The following is a 27715-nucleotide window of genomic DNA, read 5'->3' on the forward strand; positions in this document are numbered from 1 at the left end:
GCTTATAAAACCCTGTCCGACCCCATTGGATAAATTCAAAATACATGGTGGTCAAGCTAAAAACAAGGCTGCTTTTCTCAGCTCCTGCAAAGTTTTTGAGATACGAGGTTTTCACCCAACAGTGGCAATATGGAAATGTGAAAGGGGGGACAGTGAATGCTTTAACATGACAAATAAAGTTCCCTGCTCTCACGAATTGATCGAACCTTAGTGAGGCACTGAGTCATAAGAGCCGGAAGAGTTGAAGGTGTTGCACCACTAACTGATTAAATGTATTAATTGTCCCCTTTATTTAACCATGCAGAGGACACCTTTCAGATGGACTTTGTGCTAATTCATTGCTTGATTTTGATAAAATTAATCATCCTTAAAAGCTATTTCAAACAATCAACAATCTGATTAAAAGAAGTAGATGCTGTAAACCTTTCTAGTTACCATAAAAACAACCATAATTACACTGCAGACACTTTTAAAAAAATATATATAAATAGGTGGTTACTTGTTGCATTACTCATATTTGAAAGGAACAAGGCATTTAAATCTAATTAAAATAATGGGTGATGCTTGTTGACAATAACAACACTATTCAATTCACAAGTATGCAAATTGGAATAAATTGTTAAACTGCATAATATATAGATTGTGAAACTACAGTACTACTACTGCAATGATAAGTAGGTAGTAATCGATAACAGCTCACATTTTGAGTGAAACCTTCCCAACGCTCATTATAAATGTGAAAACACACTTTTGGGTGTGAAGAAGACTGACCTTGAAGAATTTTGAGGGCGAGGTGGGGCTGTTCGGCTGAGCCATGTCCAAGCTGATCACAGAGCCGGTGTCATGAGGGTCCCAGTCCGATTCTGTCCGGAAACTGCACTCCGTGGACACACTCATCTGGTCATAGCTCCTGGTGGAGAGAGGCAGGAAATGGAGAGAGGGAGAAGAGGGGAAGGGGGGCTGTTATATCATCAGCCTTTGTTTCCCATCTCAATGTTATGTTATTATTATGTTATGCAATATCCAAACCGCTCATAACAAAACCTGCGGCAAAGCCTTTATGGACATCTCTTGGAAAATATATTTTTTTTCAATTTAGTTGTTCATTTGTCAATTTTACATCAAAGTAAGTACATGAACCTAACATAGTTTCTTTGTTATGTTCCTCATAAGCAACATGCAAATAAAGCCTCAAAACCCAACCGCTTCCTGCTCCAGTGTGAGGCTGGGTGTGTTTTTGTTCCTAGGTGCACCGACACCTCTAGCTGTTCTTAGGTGCATTGACACCTTGCACTCCGTCTTTGTTTTCAGTCGGTAAAAACAACCAGAGGAGGGAGAAAATGCTGGTCAGACAGCATTCACCCCGCAGCGGCATAACCATGAGTAACGCCTACGTGCCGCTCAGTTAGAGTGCCAGCGAGCATTCTGGGACACGCGTGCGACATCAGGAGGCCCATCTATTTCCGGGAGGGCCGGTTTTCCGTCGCTGCAGCCAAAGTTATTCAGCTGACTCCGAGCATTAAATCACACACCCAACCTGGCATCAAGACTCCTTCATAGCAGAATGGCAGACAGCTTTCTACCAAGAACAAACACTAGACGTGTGCTACATTTGTACTTTAAGGAATGCTGTACTGTAGCGAGTGAAGTCATATGACACAAAGCCGCTGTTCCAGTGTTTATATTCACAACAAAGGGATCAAGGTGCAGGAACGTGGCAGCCTCTCGGTTTGATATCATTAACTGCACCGTGACAATGCATAATGCAACATATCCAGGTTTCAGCACTCGCTTTTGTCAGTTCAACAACACTGCATGCGTGTTGCATTGTGGGATGGGTCAGTTAGGTGAAAGGGAATGTGATCATTTTGGGCACCCAGTCCACTGGAAATCATCAAGACAGAGTATAAACTGCAATGCTGAAGACAGAGGAAAGTTACTTAATGTTGGCACTTCCCATTTGGCAATACATTGGCCCTAACCCCAATCACTAAACCAAGACATGAGACTTTGCAGTACTGTGTTTCCCCACAAGGAGGCAGTGGTAGATCACTTTTCCAGTGATGCTGACTGAGTAGGCAGACTTCTGTATAATGAGTCACAAAGTCAACCTATTTAACAGGAATTATTGTTATGCGGAATTTGGTCTCTTAGAGTGTGCCAAGACTTTGAAGTCAGGCTGCATTGTTAATGACTGACTGTATTGACCTAGGCAAATATGCTGACTGATATGTTGATCAAGTGTGTACAACCTACCAGGACCAGATGTTTGGTATAAGAACAGACTAGGAGAATAAAGGAGAGGCTTACTACATGTCAAATTATTCTGTTATACTGAGAATACAGACAAGAGTGGGTGTAGAAGAGTGTAGTTGTGAAAAGCAGCCTCCAATCCAACAACATGGGATGAAGTCAGAGTTAGGATGATATATGGGACTGTCCTTGGATGGTTTTGATTAGGAACTGTCCCTATTCCCCAGAGTTATACTGTGCTTGCAAACAGTGGATGGATTGAGGAGTGTCTAGAGTCCTATCAGATGTTCTACAATATTTACATTCTTTGTGCGAGGCTGAGCTGTAGGATGAACCACGCCTGACCTAATATTATGATTCTTCCCCTGTGTTTAAGTTGCTTTTTGCTAAAATAGGCTTATCATTCTGATCTTGCTCTTAGGTAGAACTAATTAAACATCATAAAAATGAATTAATAAAGACAGGTAAATAAAATATGATTTGTTCAATGGTACACTTTTATCTATTAGGACATTCTGTTTCCTTATTATTTGTGCTCTAGAAAATGTATTTCAGAAGTTATTGTCTTTGGTGTGGCAAATTGTTTTGGCTAGCTGCCCTTAAAGGAAACCTCCCCCCTCAGATACAGTTACACTGTTTTATATCATCAATTTGTCATAGTGATGTTTACCTTTTTGGTGTACCCTCTTTCCCTCAACCTGCCTCGTCTATTTCTAATTCAGTTAGTGATTTCCTACATTTCCTATGCGTCCAAAACACAGTATGTCTTCTTGTGGCTGCATTGCATTCTGGTCTATTGAGGCTACTTTTGGGGAAGAAATGGTCTCTGTCTCTTCTACAATGGATTTTGTCTATGTATGATTGCTGAATCGACACCAAAACCAAACCAATGTTTACTGTTGATATTTTAGGTAGTTTCTTCTTAGAAGCTTTCTGCTATCAAACACCATTGTAGCTGCAATGTGACATTGCGTCTATGTTTGGCCTGTTATCCATGGGATTAAGAAACATACACCACCAAACAAATAAATGGGACCAGAAATGCAAGGTACATGGCCAATAGCTGATTTTTAATAGTGTGCTTTAGGGTGGATTTTTCCTTTTAGATACCAATGTACAAATACAATGTGGAACAGCCTATGCTTTGTTTTGTAAAGCTCTATTTAGGCTTTGCAAATTTTATATAATTAAATTTCAGAGTTAATAACAAAAAAAATAAAATAACACACATGCATGCACACAAATGAAAAAAATAGTGAGCTATTGAGAAGGCCTATGGGGTTTGGAGTAGCCAAGCCATGACCTTAACCCTTAACTTTAAGGATAATTTTAAGGCCTGAAGGCCAGGTGCCATCTTCAAATCAGTGAAAGCTCTTTATGAGGGGAAAAAGTGACATTTCCTGTGTTAAGAAAAGTCAATCCTTGAGCCTAACCCTTAACCTTGTTGAGTGAAATCTGTCTCCACAGCGCCTTGTCGACATGCAGGCACAGACCAGCTCCAACTCGTCTGGAGCCTCTTCTCTGTTGCACCACAGAGAAAAACTGTGCTGTTGTAAGTGCACAATTTTATCTGTGCTTTTAATTAGGAGTGTTTGCAGTGTGTCTTTGATACTCCCTGGCAACTGATGTCATTGCTAAAAGATTGCTGGAGCTATAAGCTTATAACGTCTAGAAGAGAAGTGTTGTTTTCACATGGGGTACGTAAATGGCAAAGTGGAAGGTGTGACAAACTTGAACAAAGGAAGGTTGAGCAAAGTTGAGTTGGTTGGCTATTCTTAAAACTTTACCCTTTGCACACCTTATCTAATCCTTTAAAAGGCAGCTAGCAAACAATCCCACTTTGAGAATGAGAATGATGGATTCTGTAAAAAGGTTGTGTCAATGTTTGAATGTTTTTACCATTTTTTTTTTACATGTCTTCAAAATCAGTGCCACTAGTGATGGATTTATGACTTCAGGCTGTAACCCTAAGCAAAAAACGGTTAAATACAGAAACTAGTTCATGTTGGGAGTTATGTCTTGACCATAACTTGAGGAAACAAGGCAGCTCCCCACCAACACTGAATTACAGGACAGGGTTGTTTTCATTTGGCTACTCTGTAACTCAGAATGGCAACACAGCAGCGTAATATACACATACACATACTCATGCAAAGACACACAATTTGTGTGTAACACAGATTGGAGCTATACAAGAGTTTCTCAGAGGCAGATCTGCTGTGCAAGCAGAAATAATCTCATTGGTTAACTCAACATCAATGAACGAGCTAAAGAACCACTGTAAAAATATAAATGGCAATGACTTCTTTTTTCATTCATTCATGACCATGGCATTCATGATACCTAGATAGCTATAGGCTAGTGTGGCTAGTTTGAATTTAGCTAGGCTAACTAGTTAACCTACATAACCTTGTTTGGCTAGATCACATTTTTTCAGTTATTAACAAGGGTGCTAAGCACCCCTGTTAATAACTTTGCCTCTGAGAAATACCTCTGCCTCTGAGAAAGGCGTGCTACACAATGTAGCTACGTAAACTTTAACTGAGACTCGGATGACACAAACAGTCACACAGCTACACAGACACATTTGCACGCACAACGCCCCATCAAACCTCCACGAACTTAATCCACTTCAGCGCCTCTGCCATCCTACAGCTTGGCAACACATCATGCCGGTGCCAAGTTACTGTAGGTTATCAATATAGACACATCACTCACTGCGCAGGAACACAGAGACAAACAAAACAAATAGATTTCAGGCAGCTAGGCAAACCTGTAGCTACTGCACAACCTGGAACAAGGGATGGATGGGATTCAACAACTGACTCATCCACTGTTGGGGCTTATGAGGGGCATTATGACTCACTGGTGGCTGTTGATGGAAGATAGCTTGTTCTAATATAAGGAAAAGTCAGGGAGCACACTTTGGAAGGGCACTGGATTTGACTGCGGCACACAATCAGAGCAGGGTGTGATATACAGAATGTGACTGGGCGTTGTTGGACTGCTGCCCAATGTAAGGGCTAACTCCAGGGTCAAGCTAACTTCAGGGTCAAGCTAACTCCAGGGTCAAGGAAACTCCAGGGTCAAGGAAACTCCAGGGTCAAGGAAAGTGGCAGTCGGTCAATAAGCTGAGGGACAATGCGGCCCAAGTAGAGGCTTGCTGTCTATGGTCGACACAACAGGAAAATGTATATCAATGTTGCGTAAAAAAGCTTGGGCCCCCTTGCCAAAAACATCAGCACTCTATTGAAAGTGCTGAGGGACTAACATGAGCCAACTGTACTCAACACATCAATGCATTAATAAAACAAACCAGTGCAATGATCTGCAATGCTAATGACGTTGCAAAAATCGTCTCTAGTGTAGCTGCACACTACAAATCCAAAGCAGCTGTTATTTGTAAAAGCCACTGGGCATTTGGGAGTGCCTGGAAAAACTACTGTGGGGCCGAATGTTTGCCAGATGCTGGGTGGGTCTGGATCAACCAGTAGGATGCAGCCACTACACTTCCACTTGGACCGCAGCTCAGGCCTTGTATGTGGAAATACAGCATCTGGTCGTTAATAACTGGATACGATGGGGTGCAGTGGAAACAACCCCATCATGTTTGTGAATGCTTTAATGCATTTTCCCCCATGTTTCAACTGCAGACTCGGTGCATCTTTTCAAAAACTAAAACCAATAAACAACTGCGCTTATAGAGCCAACTGCATGTGTGCTCCAACTTGCCTGATGGTGAAAATGCATACAGTGTGCCATTGTTGCAATCACCCTGGGGTAGAGAGGCAGCTATGATGTCACCACAACTACAAGGGTTGACAATGTTACCTGATGGCACCTCATAATCCTGACATGTTGACTTTGGAAGGAGAGGAGAAAAACACATCTATAGCAACATCTATCTTCTCTCTCCCCCTCTCGCTCCTCTGTCCATCTATTTCTTCTTCTCATGTTAATGCAACTGTCAAGCTACAAGATGGATTTGTGCAGGAAATGTAATGCAATATGGTGACAGGATGAGAGAAGTTTTACGTTTTTCCTACATGTTCTGCATATATAAAACAAGTCTACAGAGTGTGCAAAGATAGTAAATTCTTACAAATGCCAAATGCATTATTCATTCTTGCCATAGGTATTTTTTTAATAGAAATGCAAAGCGAGTGGAGAAGTTTGAAGAGCACAACTTCAATAGCGAGGTAAGGGAAGAAGAGAGCATATTTCTTCCCAAAGCTGGCTTCTGCGCTCAGTGTGTTGCAATAATGATGACGTACTACAATATTTAGCAAAATCCTTTGACAATGAGAGCTTTCTTTAACAGGGAAAAACTTGAGTCGGCCCACAGTGTTTGCATAGTCCCAATTGGACTGTGCCACTCCTTTTCAAAGTTCTTGGGGTGTGTTTGTGTGTGTGTGTGCACCCACGCGACGTTTGTGTGCATATCAGCCTGTGTGTGAGAAAGCATGCGTGTGTGCTTGTGTGTGTGTGTTGTATGTGCACTTATGTGTTTGATATCCGCACGCACATGCAATAAGATGTATGTGCGTTTCAGGACCGACGCCAGGTCATGTTTACTTTAGCAGTGCCTGCCTGTGTTTGCTGCACTACCCTCACCTTGATTATAATGGCTGTGTTTGAGAGCCTGCTGCAACACAAAAGAGCAACAGTGAGGTGTTTATGCTGGAGTTAACACCCTGAGGTCTCGACTCTCAGTCAGTGTGCAATGCACGCTCGGCCGTAACACACCAACATGTATTCAGCATGAAAACAGAGATGGTGGACATAAAGAGAAATGGACATGCATACAACACAAGTACGCACATATACATAGATACGCCTACATGCATGATAACATTATTCAACAGCTGCAGAGTGATAAGGAGTTTGTGGAAATACCCTTTTCCACAGAATAAAGGCATACAGCTATCAAAACCGTCAAACATGCATGGCTTGAATGACTTAGTCAAACAATAAATCAAACAAACTCAGCAGGTTATGGAGTCAGCAGGATACAGCTCATGCAATGATTAAACCAACAAATGAAAAACCAACAAGTCTACAGGCACAAATGAAGAAGTGCACGCTCGCACACATGCACACACACACACACACACATACCAAACAAAACAAAACAAAACTACCACTCTTTCGCTCATTACCAAGTTAAAATTTCTCCAGTCAGTTGATTATGCAAGGTCATAATTTATTATGGCTTATCTACCCTTTATGAGTACCAGCCCACACACACCACCGCAAGATATGAAGACATCAGCTGGGAAAGTAGGTCTGCTTTGCCTGGATGGTAGTAAAACATAATCAATAAGCTTGTGAGAAGCGACCATACTTTTAGTAGTAAAGTAGTAGTAGTTGTTGTTGTGGTTGTAGATTTATTTCAGAGTCAGGAGTTGTAGAAGTAGTTGTTGTAGAAGTACTAGTAGTAGTAGTAGCAGAATCTCACCAAACGGGAATAGAGGCTCTCCATACTATCTATATACATACAGCTATACATACAGGAGCCACATGTCAAAATACTGATTATTATTGGAATCCAGCTAGGTCAGTGGACTGACTGACTGGTTTTAAATGAAGACTGGTCCAACTGATCAGGTAACATTCATTTGTTCCAGTTGGAACTTGTTCACCAAAGAGCAGCACGCAAGCAATCTCTAACCAGGGACGAATCCCACTGGGTTTTAAAAGCAAATTCCCTGCAGCACTTGTGAAAACATTTTTAATATTCCACCATCTCAACCCAATAAACAGCAAATCACACCACCTCAAACACAACAAATCATTTTCAACTTCACTTTTCAACTTGATTACATACGTATATTTTTATTTTCACCTTTCCAAAGCCTGAGTAGAAAAATGTGCTTAGACAAAACGTGAGCAGATCACATTCACTTCGGCTTCCTTTCAATGTAGTAAAACACTGCAGACAGGTTTGGTGATGTGGTAAGAGATTTATAACCATACCTGGCATTGTCACTTGACAAACATTAGCTGCCACTGATGGAGCTAGTAAACACTCGTAAATAACTCTTGTACACACACTGAACACAACTCAAGTAAAACTGGATGACACTCTTTCAATTGGCCCCTTAATCTTGTAAATTCTCGCACAGTTCCAGAAATGCATTTTACCGTCAGACAGTGATCCTACCGTTCAAAGAAGAATCCACCCTGGGATACTCTTACACAGTTAAATAACATCAATCTGTGATGTTCAATGCATTACAGGAGTTATTTTGTGTTGTAAAGGATTGTAATTTACTTTTTTTGGTGCACCCACTTCCCTAAACCAGTGATTCCTACATTTCCTACAGTGACAGAGCAATAATAATACCGACAGCTATTATTATTGTAAAAGCAAGAGTTTTTCCAGTCAAGAAAAAGTGTTATGCTCCTTGCTCAAAACACGCCATGTCTTGTGGCTACATTGCATTCTAGTCTACTGAGGCTACTGTCGGTGGAGAATCTGGTATCTCTGCCTCTTCTATCATAGAAGATTGATCGCTGATTGCTGAACGTCGGTGCAAATTGGCGAGTCTAGAAAGAAGCCTTGCTCTTTGATTCTTAGGGACTGGTTGGGCAATTGGATTTTGCTTTTTGTTTTTGTTTTTTGCCTTGCCAATTTAAACAGGCACTGGCCCATATACAGGCATACGAGCTGGAAGGGGTGTTAATCACATTCATTAAATTTTTTAAGGTGAAATTTTCAGTGAATTTGTCAAGCATGCAATTTGGCCATGCAATATACTGTTGGAAAGTGTGAAATCTCACAATTCTATCAGTATGTTCCATTTCATGATCAATGTTTTCACAACAATGACTTCTAAAAGTCCACAAACAATATGAATCATGCTAATGTCAGTATCCTAATCACAGCATGGGTCCATCCTACAAAACTAGTAAGAGTTTTCAGTCACAAAAATGAAAAAGCATTGATAGAAGCATTGATAGAACACCATGGAATGGATTGATAGTTTGCAATTCTTCAGAGCAAGTATGTTCAGGATCTTTCCTCTGTTATATTTGTGTTGTGAGTAGTGTTCACATATGAAAGCAACTCTTTTACAAATACAGAAAGTTGCGTTGGGTCCAAAGAACTGCCAGATAAAGTTGTCCTCTTTTTAGACACAAATCAGTCTAATCTCAAAATGGCATCTTTGGTTGGCATGTCAAAACATTTTCCCACATGGGGACACGCCCCCCAGTCGTCTGGCAAGGCCAAAAGAGGCCAATAAGATTAATTACACCTATCTTTGGGAGTTTGATTATCTAAGTCACTGTGAACTTTATCCTACTGTAAACACCAAACTCATATCATGTTATTAAAAAGCTACTGTAGCAGAGGCCTTGACAGGGTGTAAAATACCTCAGGCCGTGTTAGGTCACGCAATTAAGCTAAGTCAGTGATTAGAAACTAGGTATGGCCTGAATGCCTTTAAGCCTCCTTTTCATCTGGAGCTGTAGACGGATCTGTCAGCTGTAAACAAGCAGGAGGGAGGAGACATATAAGGACAAGATCATGCTTTAGTGCAGCCGTCAATCACTGTGCGGGGTGGAGTACGGGCCATAGACGCTTTGTTGGTATGTTGGATAAGTATTGGTAATAAATGGTTGTATACGTGGTAATAAATCACAACAGAACATAACTCTCACAGCATCATTCGGACGTACAGATCCGCAGACGCAAGACACCGCACCAATTATTTGCCTTTGTATTGTTTGAACAACCAAAACTCATGTTGCTACAGTACCCTCGGTGGTATGGTACACCCTACTACTCAGCTCCCCCGGTCCCTGTGGGAAGAAACGACCGCTTCCCTACCCACAACGTTTCTGAAGAAGTTTCAGACTTCAGAACAAGTTCTCCTCAACGGTTAAAACCTGTGCTCCACATTTCACAACCCATTCCCTGGAGCGACATGCTTCACATGTGAGTGAATTCATTGGCGACGGGTTTTGTTTTCTCACCCAATCCTCCCTACAGCACATGCCTTATTTACTCCGCCTGCCCCAAAAATCCGCTCTACCCAGGTCGGTACAAATCTAGACAGTCGGCCCTTATTTTCCCCTGTTATCATTGCCCATTTTAGAAAAACATGTGTCCCACTTCAGGATTAGGTGGGGAATTGCCTGGTAAAGGAGCCTAAAGGTTACAGATTTTGCCAATGTTGCTGTTTTGGTTGCCATAGCCTGAACAGTGAATCAACACCTTATCTTCTGATCTGCACCAAAGCGCTACTTGTCAAAGCTTTGCTAGCTAAGCGCATTCCTGCAGAATGACTCAATGAGAGCAAGAAACAGGTAGGGGGATGAACTGGAGCACGACCGAAGATTTCTTTGGGGAAAGGAGATGTGTTGCAACTTGAAGAACAGCGAACGACTGAATAAGTTTTAAGATTCAGTGTACGATTCGTACAGGTTTTGTCTAGGAACGGCAGCGGCATAGAGTCTACTCCTATCCAGACCTTGTCACTTCTGTGTGTGTATCTATGTGTGAAATGAACAGGTGTGGACAGGTATGTATATATAGCTTCAGGCCGCAGCATTACCAGTCAGCCAGCTAACTGTTTTTCAGTCTATATTGTACACATACACTTTCACTGAAGCCAGCTGACATCAAAGACAGTCTGAGCCTCAAAATTCGACTGTGCCTGTCGGGAGGATTTGGCTGTCGCTGGTTATGTTTATTGTTGTGGTTTCTCCAAGCAAGCTGCCCAGCAATGAATCCTTTGTCACTTCTACATGGATGCTACTGTGATAAGAATGCTGTGATTATATGTATTTAGTATATCTATATTCATCATCAGCATCACACCACAACACCCTGCATCGTGACACAGATGAAATATAGACTAACAGCAAGTTTTAGGCCATCAACATAATAATTTAACATGAAGATCATCAAGTATTTTACAGTTTTGTCTGAGCCTGACAAAGGCCCTGGGTAAGGTGAAAAAGTTTACTTTGTTGCATTTTTCTATTTGGTTAATTTAAGGTTCACACTGCCCAATTCACTCACAAGTACCTTGTTTATTGGACAGTGTTTTGGTGACCCATCGTCCTGCCAGGACTGACGCTCAGGTTATGAGCGTCAGTCCAGACTGCGCGTGCCCTTGGTTAATTTTGTCACGCTAGGCTTTGCAAGCATGAGGAACTGCTGGCTATCAGATCTTTATACCCATAACATCCTGCGTTTTAGGCTCATTTCCTGTAGTAGGTATGTTCTCACTGTTAACATCCACACTGCCGTTCCCTTGGAAGAGGACCAAATCTCACATTTTCAGGCGGCCACCCGAGTTTGAATGTCATTGTTCTCTAGAGCTGCAACGATTCATCGATTAATCGATTAGTTGTCAACTATTAAATTAATTGCCAACTATTTTGATAATCGATTAATCGGTTTGAGTAATTTTTTAAGAAAAATAAGTCAAAATTCTCTGATTCCAGCTTCTTAAATGTGAATATTTTCTGGTTTCTTTCCTCCTCTATGACAGTAAACTGAATATCTTTGGGTTGTGGACAAAACAAGACATTTGAGGACGTCATCTTGGGCTTTGGGAAACACTGATCCACATTTTCCACCATTCTCTGACATTTTATAGACCAAAACAACTAATCGATTAATCGAGAAAATAATCGACAGATTAATCGACAACGAAAATAATTGTTAGTTGCAGCCCTATTGTTCTCACCTTCCCAGACTAACCAAAAGAGTAAACGCTCAAAGTTCAAAGAAACCACTCCAAAGATGCTTGGTGTGAACACACCCTCAATAACAATTACCACTTGAAATACTGTTCTCTTATTAACATCATGTTGTTGTTTACCTGACGTCCTCGTATGCATATACACACAGGAAAGAAATCTCTGAATTTGTCCGTTGACAATATAGCAACTTAAAAAACAAAACCAACCCAGAATAAATTAATTTGCATACATAATAAATAACCATAGGCCTAATTGAAAATGGACACCACTGAGAAAAAACGTCAAGACTACCATAACAAAATACAGTAGGATATACTGCAGTTGCAATGCAGTTTTGTTTCAGAAAAAACAGTCCTAAGATGGCCTTTTCTTGTTTATTTGAGAATACCAACTTGTGAAAGGCTCCATGAGCAGACATGTTTTCCCTCAGAAAGCATACTATTCTTTAAACTTGGCTGGTTGCAGAGACATGGATTAAGCCTCGTCGAAAACAAAAAAGAAAGAAATCTCCTTTGGAAAAGAAAGTATGGTAGTCTGCAACTAGGCTTAGCCATGTTTGTGAAACTTGTCTATTATGTACACACCTATTGTACCACAAGGAAATGAGTCACAAACATCATATTCATAAACACAGTCAGAAACCCAGGTATGAGTTACTGCATTAAGGATCCTTAATTCAGTGCGTCGTTAGGGGAGACCACAGGTGTTGCACAAAAATGTGACTCGTTCATTTTGGCCTCCACACCCTCACCTTAGGGATCGTCTGGATATCACAAGAGCAGCAGTCCTCAGCCTCTACCGAAGGGTGTGACAGGCCTTTTAGGGCTGAGTGTGGAAAAAAAAGGCATCTTTCTTTGGAGCAGTGCCTAAACTTACAATTACCGCTCCGTTTGTTATAGCTTACTTTGGTTTAAAATGTCCGATGAAATGGAAACAGTTACAGACTTAACATTGTTGCAGTCAAGTCAAGTCAAGTATATTTACACAGCCCTTCAGCACTAAGCCTGTCTCAAAGGACTTTACAGAGAACGAACCTACCTAGATCTAACTAATCAATCATAAAATGAAATAATTCAAACAGTATGCAAACAAAATGAAACACAAGGAAACCCAACAAAACAATCATGTACCGCAGATAGGCCCAAGCATGTGTCCTCACACACAAACAGAATCTGCAAACTCACACACTGAACCTTTTAGCAGGCCCTAAGTGGATACTTTTTCTTGCTATCAGTGAATTTGAACAGGCTGTCCTAGTTTCCCTGCTCCCTCTGTACATGCAGGTTTTCAAGTAGCATACTGCTCAAATTCCTGCAAGTCACAGGCCTGGAAATACAAGCATTGTGACATAACTCACTTCTACCATTGTGAAAAGACAGAAACCAATCATGCCTGAAACTACAGTAATCTTGCAAATTAGCCTTAACACATTATGATAAGATATACAGTGTGTTGGTATCTGTGCTATCATATGTATAGGCTGTAATGGTCCAGGTGTGGATGTTTGCTTGTCCCTGTGTAAACTGACTCAGCAGGCCTATGTAGACCAAACACAGGGGTTTAATGTCTTGAAGTCTTCATCCAGAATCCTACAAGCTTATCCATTTCTTGAAACGCATCGATAAAGAAGTCCAGAGGCCAAGGACATGTTAAATCTCAAATAGCATCAACACATTGCTGCACAACATCGCTTGCAAACTGACCTTTGGTCTAAAATAGAAATATAAATAAGACTGCAGTGATGTTAAGAGTGGCACTGTTTTCCTATTCTAGGTTGATCCTATGAGTTTGGGCCATATTAGTCACCTTACCCAATTATATCTGAGGAGAGGGCCCCAAAATCATCTCTCTGTCTCTGGTAGATAGCTCTGTCCGGTGCGCATGCTAACATTTTAGCATACAGTATGCTAAGTAGTCGTAGGCGATTAGGCTATCAAAAGTGTGAAGATAAACCTTTTAATAATGCAAAGTTGGTGTTGGTTTTTATTCTATGGCCTGTAGATTCATAACTTCTGAAAACAAAATCTCAATTTTCATCATTAGTGAAGTCCATTATGAATTAGCAGTGCAAAAACTTTAGCTGTCTGGCTAATTTTGCCCTACTTCCTGTGTAAACAAAACAAGTTATGTTTGGATAGAGAGATCTTCTGCCGTTGAGCGTGCATTCTTGTTTTCTCTATTTTATTAATCCCCTAAACAAGCCTGGCAGGTTTATGTGTCATTAAAAATAACTAACCATCCAGCCTTAGCTGTGACAAGTTGTAATTTTCTCACTTTAAGGATAATGGCAGTTACAATCACTTAACATACTGTCTGCTAAAGCGTTAGCATGCGCATTGGACAGAACTGTCTAGCTGAGACAGAAAGATGATTTTAATAGCAAGTCGTCTCGTTACATATTGGGTAAGGTGACCAATGGGCCAAACTCCCAAAAAGTCTTTTAATATTTGTAATCATAATTGGTGAGTCCAACACCGTTTAATCGTAATCATATGCAAACTGCTGCTAAAGAACGCTTTGCTGCAACATGCTATTAATGTTGTTAGGCTTTCATTGTAGTTTATGTTGCTCAAACACTAATATGGTTGTCACTGAACACCACAAGTTAAAGATAATGGAGCTACTGGTGTTACTCAAGAATTTAGAGTACATTGGTTGCGTCATGTTTCTGTATGAGGTCCTTAAGGCAGTTCTCTTATGTAAAAGCCTTTTTGCTCCCTTAATCAAAATAGGAATACTACAACCAAAAAACAAAAACTAATAACCTCAACACACCTCGACTATCCAACCACAATCAATCCCAAACTTGTTTTGGCTGATTCACACAAAATCGATATATGCAAATGAGTGAATCATTTTGGCAGAGGCATGAAATCAATGAAATGTGATATAAGCAAACCTTAATACTACACAAGGATTATGAGATACCAGCAAATCTAAGGCTTCATGGTACCCCAGCCTTACATTCTTATGTCATGTGACTCAGAGGGTTATTTTTTCCCTTTACTTCGTCAATAAGACATGATACACCTTCAGTGGGGGAAGGGACACCTCACTGTTGACACTAAAGTTCAAATGTTGAAACAAATTTGTACAGAAAGTGATTTAGGTAAATATATGTTTAGTAAACTTATGGTAATCTGTTTCAGGCCTGAGGTCTGACAGACTAATCTCAGCAGTGACACTGGTATTCACCTCTGTGCCCTCTCTCTTTTTCTCCCCATCCTTCTCCTTGTGTTGGTTGCTGTTATGTACGCTGTTTGCTGATTATGTAAGAGGCTGAGAAAGAGAATTGTGAGAAAGTAAGCAAGTACGTCTCATGTGCATATGAGCCTGCTTGAGTGTGTGTGTATCTAACGTCATTATGTATTACAGAAATGTGTGGTGTCACAGGTCTCTCTGCTGTGTTAGTCATGTTTACCCTGATGTAGTTCAGCGATCAGACACAATATCAAGTCGATTTGAGCCCGATCTAACTGGACTGAACGGTGAAATGTGTCCGACCTGAACAGCAGGTTTTTCATCTCAGTAGTCAAATGTTATGTAAGGCTTGCTTTGCTCATATCACCAAGGCATGTGATCTGTCAATATAGGTTAACCTAACATGTTACATCGTCATAGGCACAAACAATCAAACATGAGTCATGCTGTAGAGGCAGTTCATTCTAACCCATCAACAAGGGTGTTGGAAAACAGAAAGGTATGAATGTAACTGCATATTTGCCTGGGTTGTTACACTAAAAGTCAGCAGGGGAGCATCTACGTCAGTTCAACCAAAAGAACTAGAAATATCTCCGGCGTCATTGTGACCACTGGAGGTTAAGTGGTTTATTTTTTAACCTTTAATTTGTCCTGGGAAGATTGGTTTCCCATGCGTATCCCTTTTCAGCAAATTCACATTGCTTCACATTCACCCAGTTCCCCACATTCACACCTAGGAGCTTCCCAGCGCAAGCACAGTCTTGTACTGTTGGCCACTGAGCGGGATGAGGGGTGTGTGTGGGGTGGGTGGGTGTGTGGGGTGTGGGTGTGTGGGGTTGAGGGGGAGTCTCGCTCAAGGGCACCTCAACAGGAGCCGTTCAGAGTGGAGAGAGCATTTCTCATTCACTTCCCACATCCACATTTTCCCAGACGACCAAGGATTCAAACCGTCGATTTGCATTTGCTTGCATAAATAAGACATGGATACTATCCAAAACCAAATATCTCGACTGCAAAAGAACAGAAATAACAACAACTTCTCACGCTCTAATTCCTGAAACCCATCTATAACAACCAGTGACAACAGTCCAATTCCACTCCTTCCTCTAAAAAACTGCCTCCTGATTCATGCTACGTTTGACGCATTATCACGTCTATCCCTCTATCTGTCTGTACTTTTTTCAAATTTGAGTGAACAAAAGCGCAGCGTGACTAAACTAGCTCAGCAGGAACTCAACACCGCGCTAGGTAGTTTTCAAAAAGTGCCAGGGGGGACAACAGTCACTCAACCAGTGGTTTCTACTCATCACAGCACTCAATATATCACTCTTCAGTGCTTTCCTCCAGTCAATCAGCTTGTGAAGAATAGTCTAGTACAGTAGTTCCCAAAGTGGGGTTCGGGGACCGTCAGGGGTCCTTGGGGATGGTCCAGAGGGTCCTGAGCAAAATGAGGAATAGCCTCACTATCACTACTTAAACATGAGGGAATGTATAAGGATGTTTTGATCAGAGGTTGCACTCTTTACACTGGTGTCACCCTACCTACAGTATAAACATGTCATATAATCTAGTACTAAATCATATTTAATAAGCCACAGATGGGGGTGTGTGGCTTATTTTGGCAGTGGTCTATTACAGTTTGTTACAGGCATTATTACAAATAAGAAAGTGGTGTAGTCTAAAAAATAGGCCATAGAGAGATTGGCTGGGATGTCAGTTGGCATCTATCTATCTATCTATTTGGACAAAAACCCACTATAAATTTCTTACAATAATCTTATAGGGACTTTTAGTGTGTTTGTGGTGCTCAATGGTGAGTTTATAGCGGCCACACTATGGTGTTGATGTTTTTTATATCTTATGATATTATCATAATAGTCCTATAATATTCATACAGGGACTTCTAGTTTTGCTGTGCTATTAGCATAGTATCCCTCTGAAATGTATTGTCGGATTCATATAGTTATTTTTCTTATCTATCTATCTATCTATCTATCTATCTATCTATCTATGACCACATGAACTAAGCTTTGTAGGTTAATAAACATGTAAGAAACTGAGCTGTATCCAGTAGAGGCTCTACATCTATAAGCACATCCTGACCCCAAACACTCAACTTAAAAAACAGGTTGCACTTTTAATACTGTAGCCTATCTTACATGTGACTGTTGAAGCTGTCCAGTTCATCCGTCTCATGGAAGTCCAGCTCGCCTCCGTCTTTGCGCTTGGACTTCTTCCTTTTCAGCCTGAAGGACAACAGCCGCTTTCCTTTCTTCTCTTTCGGGGAAGTGGGAAAAGCATCACCGGGGAATGTGGCGTGCTCCGTGGGGCTGAGGGCACCGGGGCTCGCCGGTAAGGTGGCCGACTTGTCCGTGGTGCTGCTCGGTGCTCCATCTCTGTGTGACCGTTTCAGCTCCTTGTTCTCCTTGTCCGGGGATTTGACTTTAAACAAGTTTTTGACTTTCAGCGTGCTGGACTTGCTCATGGTGTCCTAATGGCAAAAACAAGCAATTCTTTAAGAAACAGGAAAATGACACCATGAGGAAAGTCGTCCTACTTATAAGCTGCTGTGGGAGTGATTCACTAACCTGCAGAGCGAGTTGCAGGTAGCCTACGCCGACTTGCTTAGGCTACACCGATTGCGCACCACCAGGTGAGGCAAACAAGGTGCACCAGTGTCAAGCTAGCTAGTGTAAAAAACTGAACCTCCGGTCTATAACCTTCAAAATAAAATCCATATTGCCGTTATATTGAGTTTCAACTTTTTTTGTCGTAATACACAGTACAGAAATGAAAATAAAAACTGCATTCAAGGTGGAATATGTAGGCTAGTAAATGCTACGGAAGAGGATTAGCCACATGTGAAAAGATTATTTGAGTTCTGAGATTAATCAAAGAGTTCTGACTGTGTGACTGTGTGTGTGTGTGTGCGCGCGCAATTCTTTATTCTAAAATTCTTTATTATTTATTCTCAGAATTCTGAGATTAATATTTTTTCACATAGGCATATGGCTATTAATATATACTGTTTTAAAACAAAAACATCTACAATATTTTGATGAGTTTTGTTACTCTGTACAGTACACCCTAAAATATCCTTTTCCCCCAGGAGTAACACATTTTAAGCTTTTATTTTGAAGGCAAAATCTTCAGTTTTCAGCCTCACCTTCTGCGACCTACAGACCTCAATTACCTTCACCTCTAAGCACTCAGCACCCTGTACAGTGTAAATCGTGTGTGTGTGTGTGTGTGTGTGTGTGCGCGCGCGCGCGCGCACGTGTGTGTGTGTGTGTGTTTGTGTGTGTCTGTGTGTGTGTGTGTTTGTATGTGTTTGTGTCTGTGTCTTCCTGTCTGTAAATTTAAGGTAACATAAGAGATAGGCCTAAGTGGCATTTACTATGTTACATTTATTATGTTGAGGATTAGGCTTTCATTGTTATCTTTTAACTAAAGGTTTCTGTTCCTACATCCTGTGCTGCTCTGCTTGCAGTAAGGACTCATGTCAAGGATGTAGATGTAGATACACCTTATACTAGACTCCCATTTAATAAAGGTTTTGCCCCATTTGAGATTTAGATTAAGATTTATGTGAGTCCAATAAATTGTGTAAACTCTGTTCCTCAACTAAAAAGGTGTCTAAGCTGAGTTTAAGAGAGTTTACCTTCCACTACATCCCTGCTAATGATGGTTTGAAAAAAAACAACCCCAAATTAGATTACACATCAGTGTGAGCTAGATCTATATGTTAGGCATTACGGTAAGAAGTGTCTCCACTGTGTCTTTCAGTCTCAAAGTCCACAATTATCAAGTTGACACGTCCATACAAGGAGTAAGTCTCCATTGCTGCATCTACTGAAGTAATTGCTCTATCTGCTGGTCATTTGAGGAAAGGCAGTCTGAACTACTATTGACTGGCAATCATGATAACAAATACTGTAAGTTAGAAACTGTCTTCAGCAATATTACTGTTAAACAGCAGATAAGTCACATTTTCCTTGCTTTTCTTGGTTTGTTAGTGAAAAATGTTGAGGCCACATTGGCCTCTCCACTAGCACAGGGAAAATGATACAGCAAGAAATTAGAGTCTATTTATGTGAATACAAAAATAATAAAGAAAGAACAGAGAGAAATAGCAGATTGTATAGGCCAGTAAAAAAGGGTATAGGTAATAAAAACACCATACCTTGAAACAAAAAAACTCAGTCTCAGATGGCAATTAAAAATGACACAACAGAAACTAAATTTCAGCAAAACCCAACAAAGGTTAAATCGTAATGTAATGTATGTATGTATTGTATACACCTTTGTCTGATTCCCCAGTTCTGATGCTTTTAAATGATGATACTTCTTTCAACATGTCATTAAATCAAAAACGTCTCTGGCTGGCAGGTTGTACTGCTGCAAAAAAAATGTTAGTCATGAGATGGCAACATCCACATGCTCTCCCAATACATCAATGGATTCAGTTGTTATTAGATATTCTAAATAATAGTAATGGAATTATCAACAGCAAAACTCAACGAGGCTAGTCATGAAACAGTTGAGGCCTGGAAGAAAATGATCACAACTGTAACTCATTTCTATTAATTTTGTTTTTGTTAATGTTGTTTATTTATTTATTTATTATTATTTTCATTATTACTACTATTTCCTATTATTTATTGAAGGCGTGGGGGTGTATGTACAGGGAATGTGGGATGTGGGGATGGGTGGGGGCGGGAGGATAATATGGGGAAAAGTTATGGGGACACAGAGGGTTAGCCATCAGATTACATTTCAGTTGTATTTTCATATATTTGTAAATTCTGTGGGTGATGGCAGGGGGAGGAGGGAGGGTTAAGGAGGGAAATATGTTTCTCTTTAAGAAAATGTAAAATGTCTGAACCCCCTTCTATAGAGAAATTCAATAAAAAGTTGATCACAAAAAAACTTAAAATGTATAAAAGAACAACATGAGAGAGGGAGAGAGAGAGCGAGAGAGAGAGAGGCTTGTGTGTGTGTGTGTGTGTGTGTGTGGGCGTGAGAAAGAGAAAGAGAGAATGAAGGAGGGAAAGAGATAACGTGTATGTTTTGTTATTGAGGGAAACAAACTTTCATCAGACAGGTCCAATATTTGAATTTTTTGTGAGATGTAAATTCATTGGCAATGTGAAAGAAAATTTTCCATGGTCAAGATTCTCCAATGTAGAACTGACAGTGACTGATCTGGAGTCTGGGAAGGTCCAGCTTAAGTATATGGTGTTGCAAGTGTGATAATACTTTACAGGACAAAGGACAGGATTCATTGCGGTATGCTTTTATCAATGAAAATAAATGATTGATATATATTTTGATGAAGATAAACAAAATATTTAGTTAACAAAGGAGTGGTGCTGACTGTTCAGTCTGACTGCTCATAGTGGCTGCATAACATATCCTTTCTGTGAAGTATGAATCTTGAGGAGATTGGTAGCAAATGTGATCCAAGCAATCTTGCAGTAAATCAAACTTAGTCGACAGTGAAAGAAACGTCTGATTAACTAAACCACATTTTGCTGATGATATCATGCTTACTATGTCAACCTTTGATGCTTAATCAATTTGTCATTTTCTACTGGCATTGTGCCCTTCACTTTTAAAACAGCCGTTATTTAACTACTAGGCCTATTCAGAAAAACAAACCTTGATCCACGCAACACGTTCAATAGTAATAAACTTTGAATAAACAGCACAGCGGTGCGAACGGGCACTGCTCTAGTTACCTGTCTAACAGCAATTTATTTGAACTGTTTCAATCTGGTTTTAGATCTTTTAATTCTACTGAAATCTACTGAAATCACACTCAAATCAATGCTACCTATTGATTCTGATCGATACGGTTGACCATAACATACTCTTAAATCGTCTTGAAAACTATATTGGTATTCGAGGATTGGTGCTTTTGTGGTTTAGGTCCTATCTACAAGAAAGTACACATTGTGTCTTTTAGAACAATTTGACCTCAGAATATTGTAATGTGGACAATGATATACCACAAGGTTCTGTTCTGGGCCCACTGTTGTTCTCTATCTACATGCTACCACTCTACCAATCATGCAGAAATTTGATTAATTTTCATTGATATATATATATGCCGTTCCTATATATATATGCCACCTCCTAAACTTAGAGGTCTGCCTATCTAAACCAAAAAAATGACACCAAAACAGAAATGTTTTTTGTTTTTTTTTAACAATTTATTTATTGACTTTTCTCAGACACAGAGCAGTTTACAGGAGAAAACACAGAATTGAAGTATCAAGGATATAAAAAACAAATAAGATCAAGTAATAATCCCACAAGACCAGTCCCCCCACCCCTATCTCCAGACAAGGGCCATAATAAAACAATGGTGTCAGAAAGGAGAAAAAAAACAAAAAAACAAAAAAAAACTTTTCCATAACGAAGCAATACATTTATTACCAGCAATCAAAAACATAACTGTTGTTGAAACCCTTTGAGACTGTAACTGTGATTAAAGGCTATACAAATAAACTTGACTTGACTTGATAACAGGAGACTTCACCATTTCATTGCACACTCAGTGAATCATGTTTTTCTAGTTCAAACATGGAACTGGTGTGGACGTGCCATAGTGAAATTTGTTTGAACGTTAATCTAAAACAAATTCATGTGACTGCAAAAAAAAAAAAAAAAAATCTTAGCCACTGTATGGTAAAAAGAACTGCAGTATACGGGCGAAGTATAACAAAAGAACTCTATGATGTTATTTGAATAGGCAAAACAGGGAATGTCCCACTGCATGGTGAAACATCATACAAACAATAACGATCTTTTCAAGGTTGTTCTGTAAACAGGTGGGCAGTAGATGCAGATATGTTTATAAGTTTGAGATCAAAAGGAGGAAGCTGCATTTACGCCGTGTACTACACAGCAGCAGAGCCTGTGAAAGTGTGGTTTTTGCTGGGTTTTTTTTTACCTTTCAGTAGTTGTGCCTGTGTAGCCATACCTGTACACCAGCTTGAAAGCAACTGAACAACTGGCCGATAGTAATATTTGGCAGTGTTTTTTGGACTTATCAGACCCACGGCGGATAAAGAAACCATTATTTGAGTGACACGTGGACAGAAAGTCCTTCATATGCTGTTCAATTTCTGAATTCTGTGCTGGATTTGTTATTGATTGGTAAGTGCACAGTGTATTTTGATGCCTCTAGAAATAATAGTCATTTGGTAGAATGTTGTAGACCTTGCAAAACCACTGTGTATAAATGCATTTGTCTAGTCTGGTGATAAATGATAATGTTCCTTTGACACAGAGTGCATATAATCAATTTGTAAAGTTGGGGCGTCCTGATGGCTCAGTAGTCTAAGGTGCATGCACCATATAACCGTGACATCCTGGTTTCGTATCCAGCCTGGGACCTTTGTTGCATGTCATCCGCTCTCTTCCCCCTTTCCTGTCTTTTGTATTGTCTTATAAATCAGAAATGCTGAAAAAACAATCTTAAAAAAAACAAAAACAATTTGTAAAGTTCTGAGTGGATTGACTAGTTTCACAGACAACATAGTTACCAAGACTCAGCGGGAACACAGCAGTGACAGTGCTATAATATCTGAAAGTAGCAATAACTTCTCTAAATGTATTTTTATCATAGCATAGTTTGTGCTCTATCCCATGTCCATTTAAGTATCTTCTCTGTCAGGTATTTACAAAACCTAATACTTCCCTCAGTGAAGGGTGTGCTGTTATAGAGCACTTCATGCATTCTTCCTACTGAATGATGAGAAGTGAAACTACCTCAAACACACAAAAGAGATATCATCGAAACCTCATGTTGCCAAAATTATAAAATGTTACTTGTTCCTGAAATCAACCAAATGTGTTGGTTGACACATGCAGCATGTTCCTTGCATGCTACTGTATGCATGACTCAAAAATCAGAATAATGTATTTATTTTTTTATTTTTTTATTTCAGGCAGAGAAACAGTTATATCATTAGGCATGAGAATTTTTTTTTTTTTTCATTGTTTTCATTGTCATTTTGTGACCTTGTCACATACTGTTTCCCAGTGTACATCTAAAATGCATCAAAGATGTTGAATCCAGCCTTGATGATAAGAATCTTATCAGCTCCAGAGATCAAACAAACATAAAGTGCAACCACCTACAGCAGACCTATGCGTGCTTTCACTTGTTGTCTAAGTAGGACTGAAAATGGGTCAGTCACAGCCAAAGGAACTTGCATAGAGCCTTTTTTGCTGTGCATAGACAAAAAGTTGTGAAGACCTGCATGCCACCCAGTCCATGCAGAGTTTTGTTGACTAGATCAAACGGTTTAGCTATTGTTTGGGTCACGTCCTATAAAAATGCATTTTTTTGTACCAACTCGCTTTGAAATTGTTTGACATTATTCTATTTTCCTCAGAACAGTTGTTCATTGCAAATTGCATCTACTATTCTGTGTTAAGGGTCGTCTTTTTCTCCTCCAGATTTGAACATGGCTACGCCGATTCCAGACTACGATTATAGCTCACCAATGGAACCAGATGAGGAGGCAGAACTTTGCAACTTTGACCTTGAGCCTATGGAAATCCTCACACAAACTTACATCCACTCCATCATTTGCGCTTTTGGCCTGATCGGCAACCTGCTCGTGATTGTCACCTACATATTCTATAAGAGAACCAAGACGATGACGGACGTCTATCTCTTCAACGTGGCTCTGGCAGACCTGCTCTTTGTGGTGGCCCTGCCGCTCATCATATACAACGAGCAGCACAACTGGGCGATGGGCTCTGTGGCTTGCAAGATGCTCCAGGGGGCCTACAGCATCAACCTCTACAGCGGCATGCTCCTGCTAGCGTGCATCAGCGGCGACCGCTACATCGCCATAGTCCAGGCCAGGCGCTCCTTCGGCACGCGCTCCAACACCTTGATCTACAGCCGCCTTATCTGCTCGGCTATCTGGGTGTTGGCGGTGGCTTTATCCCTCCCCACGGTCATCTACACTCAGCGCTTTGAAGACAATAACCTGGAGACCCAGGCTGTGACTGTGATGTGTCAGCTGTCTTTCAGTCACAATGAAACAGCGAAGCTAATGAAGGTGCTGGTACCCAGCCTTCAAGTGGCCATGGGGTTCCTCCTTCCTCTTGTGGTGATGGTGTTCTGCTACTCCAGCATCATTTGTACCTTGCTGAGAGCGCAGAGCAGCCAGCGGCACAAGGCGGTCCGTGTGGTTTTGGCGGTGGTCGTGGTCTTCATCGTTTGCCACCTCCCCTACAATGTGGCTCTGCTGACCCGCACTCTTTCCCTGTTTAAGGAGAGGGGTTGTGAGGCAGAGAAGATGAAACTCCAAGTTCTGGCCGTTACCAAGAGCGTTGCCTACCTCCATTGCTGCCTCAATCCCATTCTCTACGCCTTCATCGGGGTGAAGTTCAGGAGCCACTTCAAGCAAATTCTGCTGGACCTGTGGTGCCTTAGCAAAAAGTACATCTACTCTGGTCGCTCGTCCCGCAGGACGTCTGATCTTTACATCTCAGCCCACAAGTCTGTGGATGGTTCCAGCAACAACATGTCCTCGTTCAGCGCCTGACACTTCAGAGGTTACAAAGCCCTCAAAGACGATAGATGGGCAATGCTGGTGCTTCACTAACCTCTAATTTTGTTTTTTCCCATGCCCAAATAATCAAGGGTAGGAAAAAGTACCAAAATGTCCTACTCAAGTTTTGTTACTTTGCATAATGCTACCTAAAGGTAAAATTACAGGTGTAAAAATCTACATAAGTAAAAGTAAAAAGTTGGTCATTTCTATACTCCGAGTAAAAGTTAAAGAGTTACTTCTTACAAAAGAGAACACTGTTAGATGTGATCTTTTCCATGCAGTTCTAAAAGGCTGAGAGGACAGAGTTTAAACTAGATTCTTTTCACAGTAAAAAAAACCCATTACAAACTCAAAAGCCAGATTCCTTTTCTCTTCTCGTCTGACTGACTGCAAATGGCATCTTTTGGCATGAAGAAATTAGTTGGTTTCTCTACACAAATGTAGGACAATGTCAATATCATTTAGCAATATCATTTCTCGCTTCGGAGAAACACGAAGTTGCAGTTTCCCTTGTAAAGTTGGGATTATAAAGCCCTAAAAGCCACTTCTACTTGCATGTATAGCATGATACTGTGTCAATATAAAAAAGAGGAAAAAACAGCAGGCTGTTCTTTATTTACAAGGTTCACTATTGAAATATTGTTTGCCTTATAAGTTGTATTGCTCCATTATGTTATGTCAGGTCAGCCTGCTTTGTTTGTAAAAGCTGTTATCTATCTTCAATGAAAAACAAAGAAATGGCTGTAGGACTATAGGTCCTTGTTTCTTACATTTTCCTTTTTCCAACTGTGAGAACAAACTACCCTTTGTGTTACACATTTAATATGTTTTCATCCAAGTTTTGTATTTTCTCTTTCAGTTTGTATTATTCTTCACCATTCAGTTACAAGAATGTTATGTGAATTCTGTCTAAATAAAGATTGATTGTGATTTCTTTAGTGTGTGTTTTCTTTCAAAACAGATGTGGCCTTAGTAGAATTGAAGATGAGCGTTAGCTTAAAGCCGAAAATATGGTAAGTAGGCCCAGTACTTGTCAAGAATACATGAGTCGTCACCAGGAACAGGAGTGAAAACACCAAGCAGTGTGCTGCTGTCTTTGAAACCCTGGAGAATACAGTCATGTCTCTATAAATGTACCAGACTTCCTGCCTCTGAAAACAAATATTTCCCTCTGGCCTTTGTTCCCCCAGTGACATTGGGTACATTAGCTTGAGTTGCAGATGATGTATGGGGTTGCTGATTTGTCACTACTTGTCTGGCACTGAAAATGTAGTAACCCCTTATAATCTTAATCACCAGCAAAACTGTACAATCCAGCAATTCACTCATTCACTCCACTCTCTAAAGCTTGTATACAGAATTTTACATAGTCTCCACTAAATTTCAGTACTACCTATACCATTCAATTTTATAAGGCATTTATGTGTCATTTTTCTGCACATGCATAATTTATGAGGCCCAAGAAATACCAAGGATTTCAGGGGGGTCGGTCAGCCTGGGGAATACATCACTTGAGACTCCCTGTTCCCCTAAATTATCAATACATTTTCAATACATTAAGTGTTGTCAAGTGTTCACATTGTGAAACAGGTCTTGTGTCCACAGACATCAGACCTGAGACTCAGACTTGTTTGTCTAACATACCAATAATGAACTCTCATCTCAATTTCACTTTCAGCAGCCTCCAGCAGTTTGCAGGTATTCAAAAGATTGCACATAAATTGCCTAAAACTGCTGAATGTTGAAATGTAGCCATGATATGCACACCACAGTGTTCAATGCCTATAGGGTATATGAAGTGTCTAAGGGCTTTTATACAGACTGCTGTTTGTTGATAACAGTATCCAATATAGTGCAGCATCTGCTCTACTTATTCAGTCACCTTTGTATAGAGATTTAGAGAGACAAAACATGTGAAGTCGTCTTTATGCACAGGAAAAGCAGTGCCATTTATTTGAATCAGCATGGATTTCTGTCATAGGCAGTTTTCATTCAACAATGCTATTTAAATAACTCATATACAATTTAATGTTCAGGGAATTTCCACATTTTTGCTTTTCAACCTAAGCAAAGGAAGAAATGTCTTTCTAAGAAAACTGTGGATGATGTCTAGGGAAACGGATTTGGGTTTATAGTGTTTATAGTAGTTTTTAGGCTTAAATATGGCAGTAAATACTGCCTGAATCAAATTAAACTTCCCTTAAAGGAGAATACCACCCACTTTTAAATTTCACATAATGTTATTTCTGTGCCCTAGGACAGTTCAATCAATGTCTGTGAACATGAACCACTCTTTCCTAAAGTTACAAAAAAAGCTGTAAAAAAAAAACAGAAAACCTTTGAATTTGTGATGCTCCATAGATGATGAATGGGGCACTGGCTTTGTAGAGCCATAAAATGTTGAGTTGTCACACCAAAATTAAGTTTATATTCTAGCATTGCTAACAGGTATCAACCAGAATTTAGACCTTATGTGGAAGAACTCGCACAAACATCTCATGGGTCAACAAAGTTAGCGCCCCATTCATTCTCTATGGAGGAGGTTTTACATCCCAGTGACATCACAAATTCAAGGGTCAGTTCTCCAGTTAAAAAAAGAGTGGTGCACATTCGTAAGTATTGAGTGAACTGTCCTGGGACACAGGAATAACATATGAATTCTTAAAATGGGTGGCATTCCCCATTAAAGACTGGTGTCACCATACATAATCTATGGTGTGACTGCACAGAAAAATGCTGAAACATTCATGTTGATTTTAGATGAGCTGTATATCCTGAAACGGCTAAAGAACCTGTTGCTCCACTGAACTTATTGCAACAGCTAAATAGTGACACACGGGGGAGGCTTCAACATTAAACATAAAATTTGAACTCACACATGTAAAAATATTATAAAAAAATATCAATATTCAAAGTTATAGGTAGTAAACCTTCATTCAGGGTTTCTTTCACTTCTT

At 40.2% G+C, this 27715-nt stretch overlaps 2 protein-coding genes across 2 annotated transcripts in view; one reads left to right on the forward strand and one right to left on the reverse strand.

Annotated features, from left to right (window-relative positions):
* The window catches only part of LOC139663914 (microtubule-associated protein futsch-like), a gene marked incomplete at its 3' end in the record, with an annotated part of 31952 nt that extends 14293 nt beyond the window's left edge, over positions 1 to 17659 (reverse strand). Inside the window, exons 1-2 of the mRNA XM_071542700.1 lie at positions 17334 to 17659; positions 772 to 910 (exon numbers count right to left, since the gene is read on the reverse strand). Of these exons, the coding sequence (XP_071398801.1) occupies positions 772 to 910; positions 17334 to 17659 (465 nt within the window). The remainder of the gene's footprint in view (positions 1 to 771; positions 911 to 17333) is intronic.
* A 4525-nt stretch (positions 17660 to 22184) lies between these two features.
* On the forward strand, positions 22185 to 25590 carry ccr6b (chemokine (C-C motif) receptor 6b). The gene is made up of 2 exons (XM_071542703.1): positions 22185 to 22338; positions 23647 to 25590. Exon 2 carries the CDS (start codon positions 23655 to 23657, stop codon positions 24747 to 24749), a length of 1095 nt encoding a protein of 364 aa, XP_071398804.1. The 5' UTR covers positions 22185 to 22338; positions 23647 to 23654; the 3' UTR covers positions 24750 to 25590.
* The last annotated feature ends 2125 nt before the right edge of the window (positions 25591 to 27715 follow it).

Source organism: Centroberyx affinis, unplaced genomic scaffold (genome assembly GCF_046629955.1).
Source record: "Centroberyx affinis isolate AG114_WGS23_722 - 3 ecotype Tasmania unplaced genomic scaffold, CSIRO-AGI_Caff_v1 ptg004162l_1, whole genome shotgun sequence".
In the NCBI taxonomy this organism is placed as follows: domain Eukaryota; kingdom Metazoa; phylum Chordata; class Actinopteri; order Beryciformes; family Berycidae; genus Centroberyx; species Centroberyx affinis.

Bases quoted from the DNA above. Each gene is read 5' to 3' on its own strand.
- ccr6b (XM_071542703.1), top strand. From the start codon at position 23,655: ATGGCTACGCCGATTCCAGACTACGATTATAGCTCACCAATGGAACCA.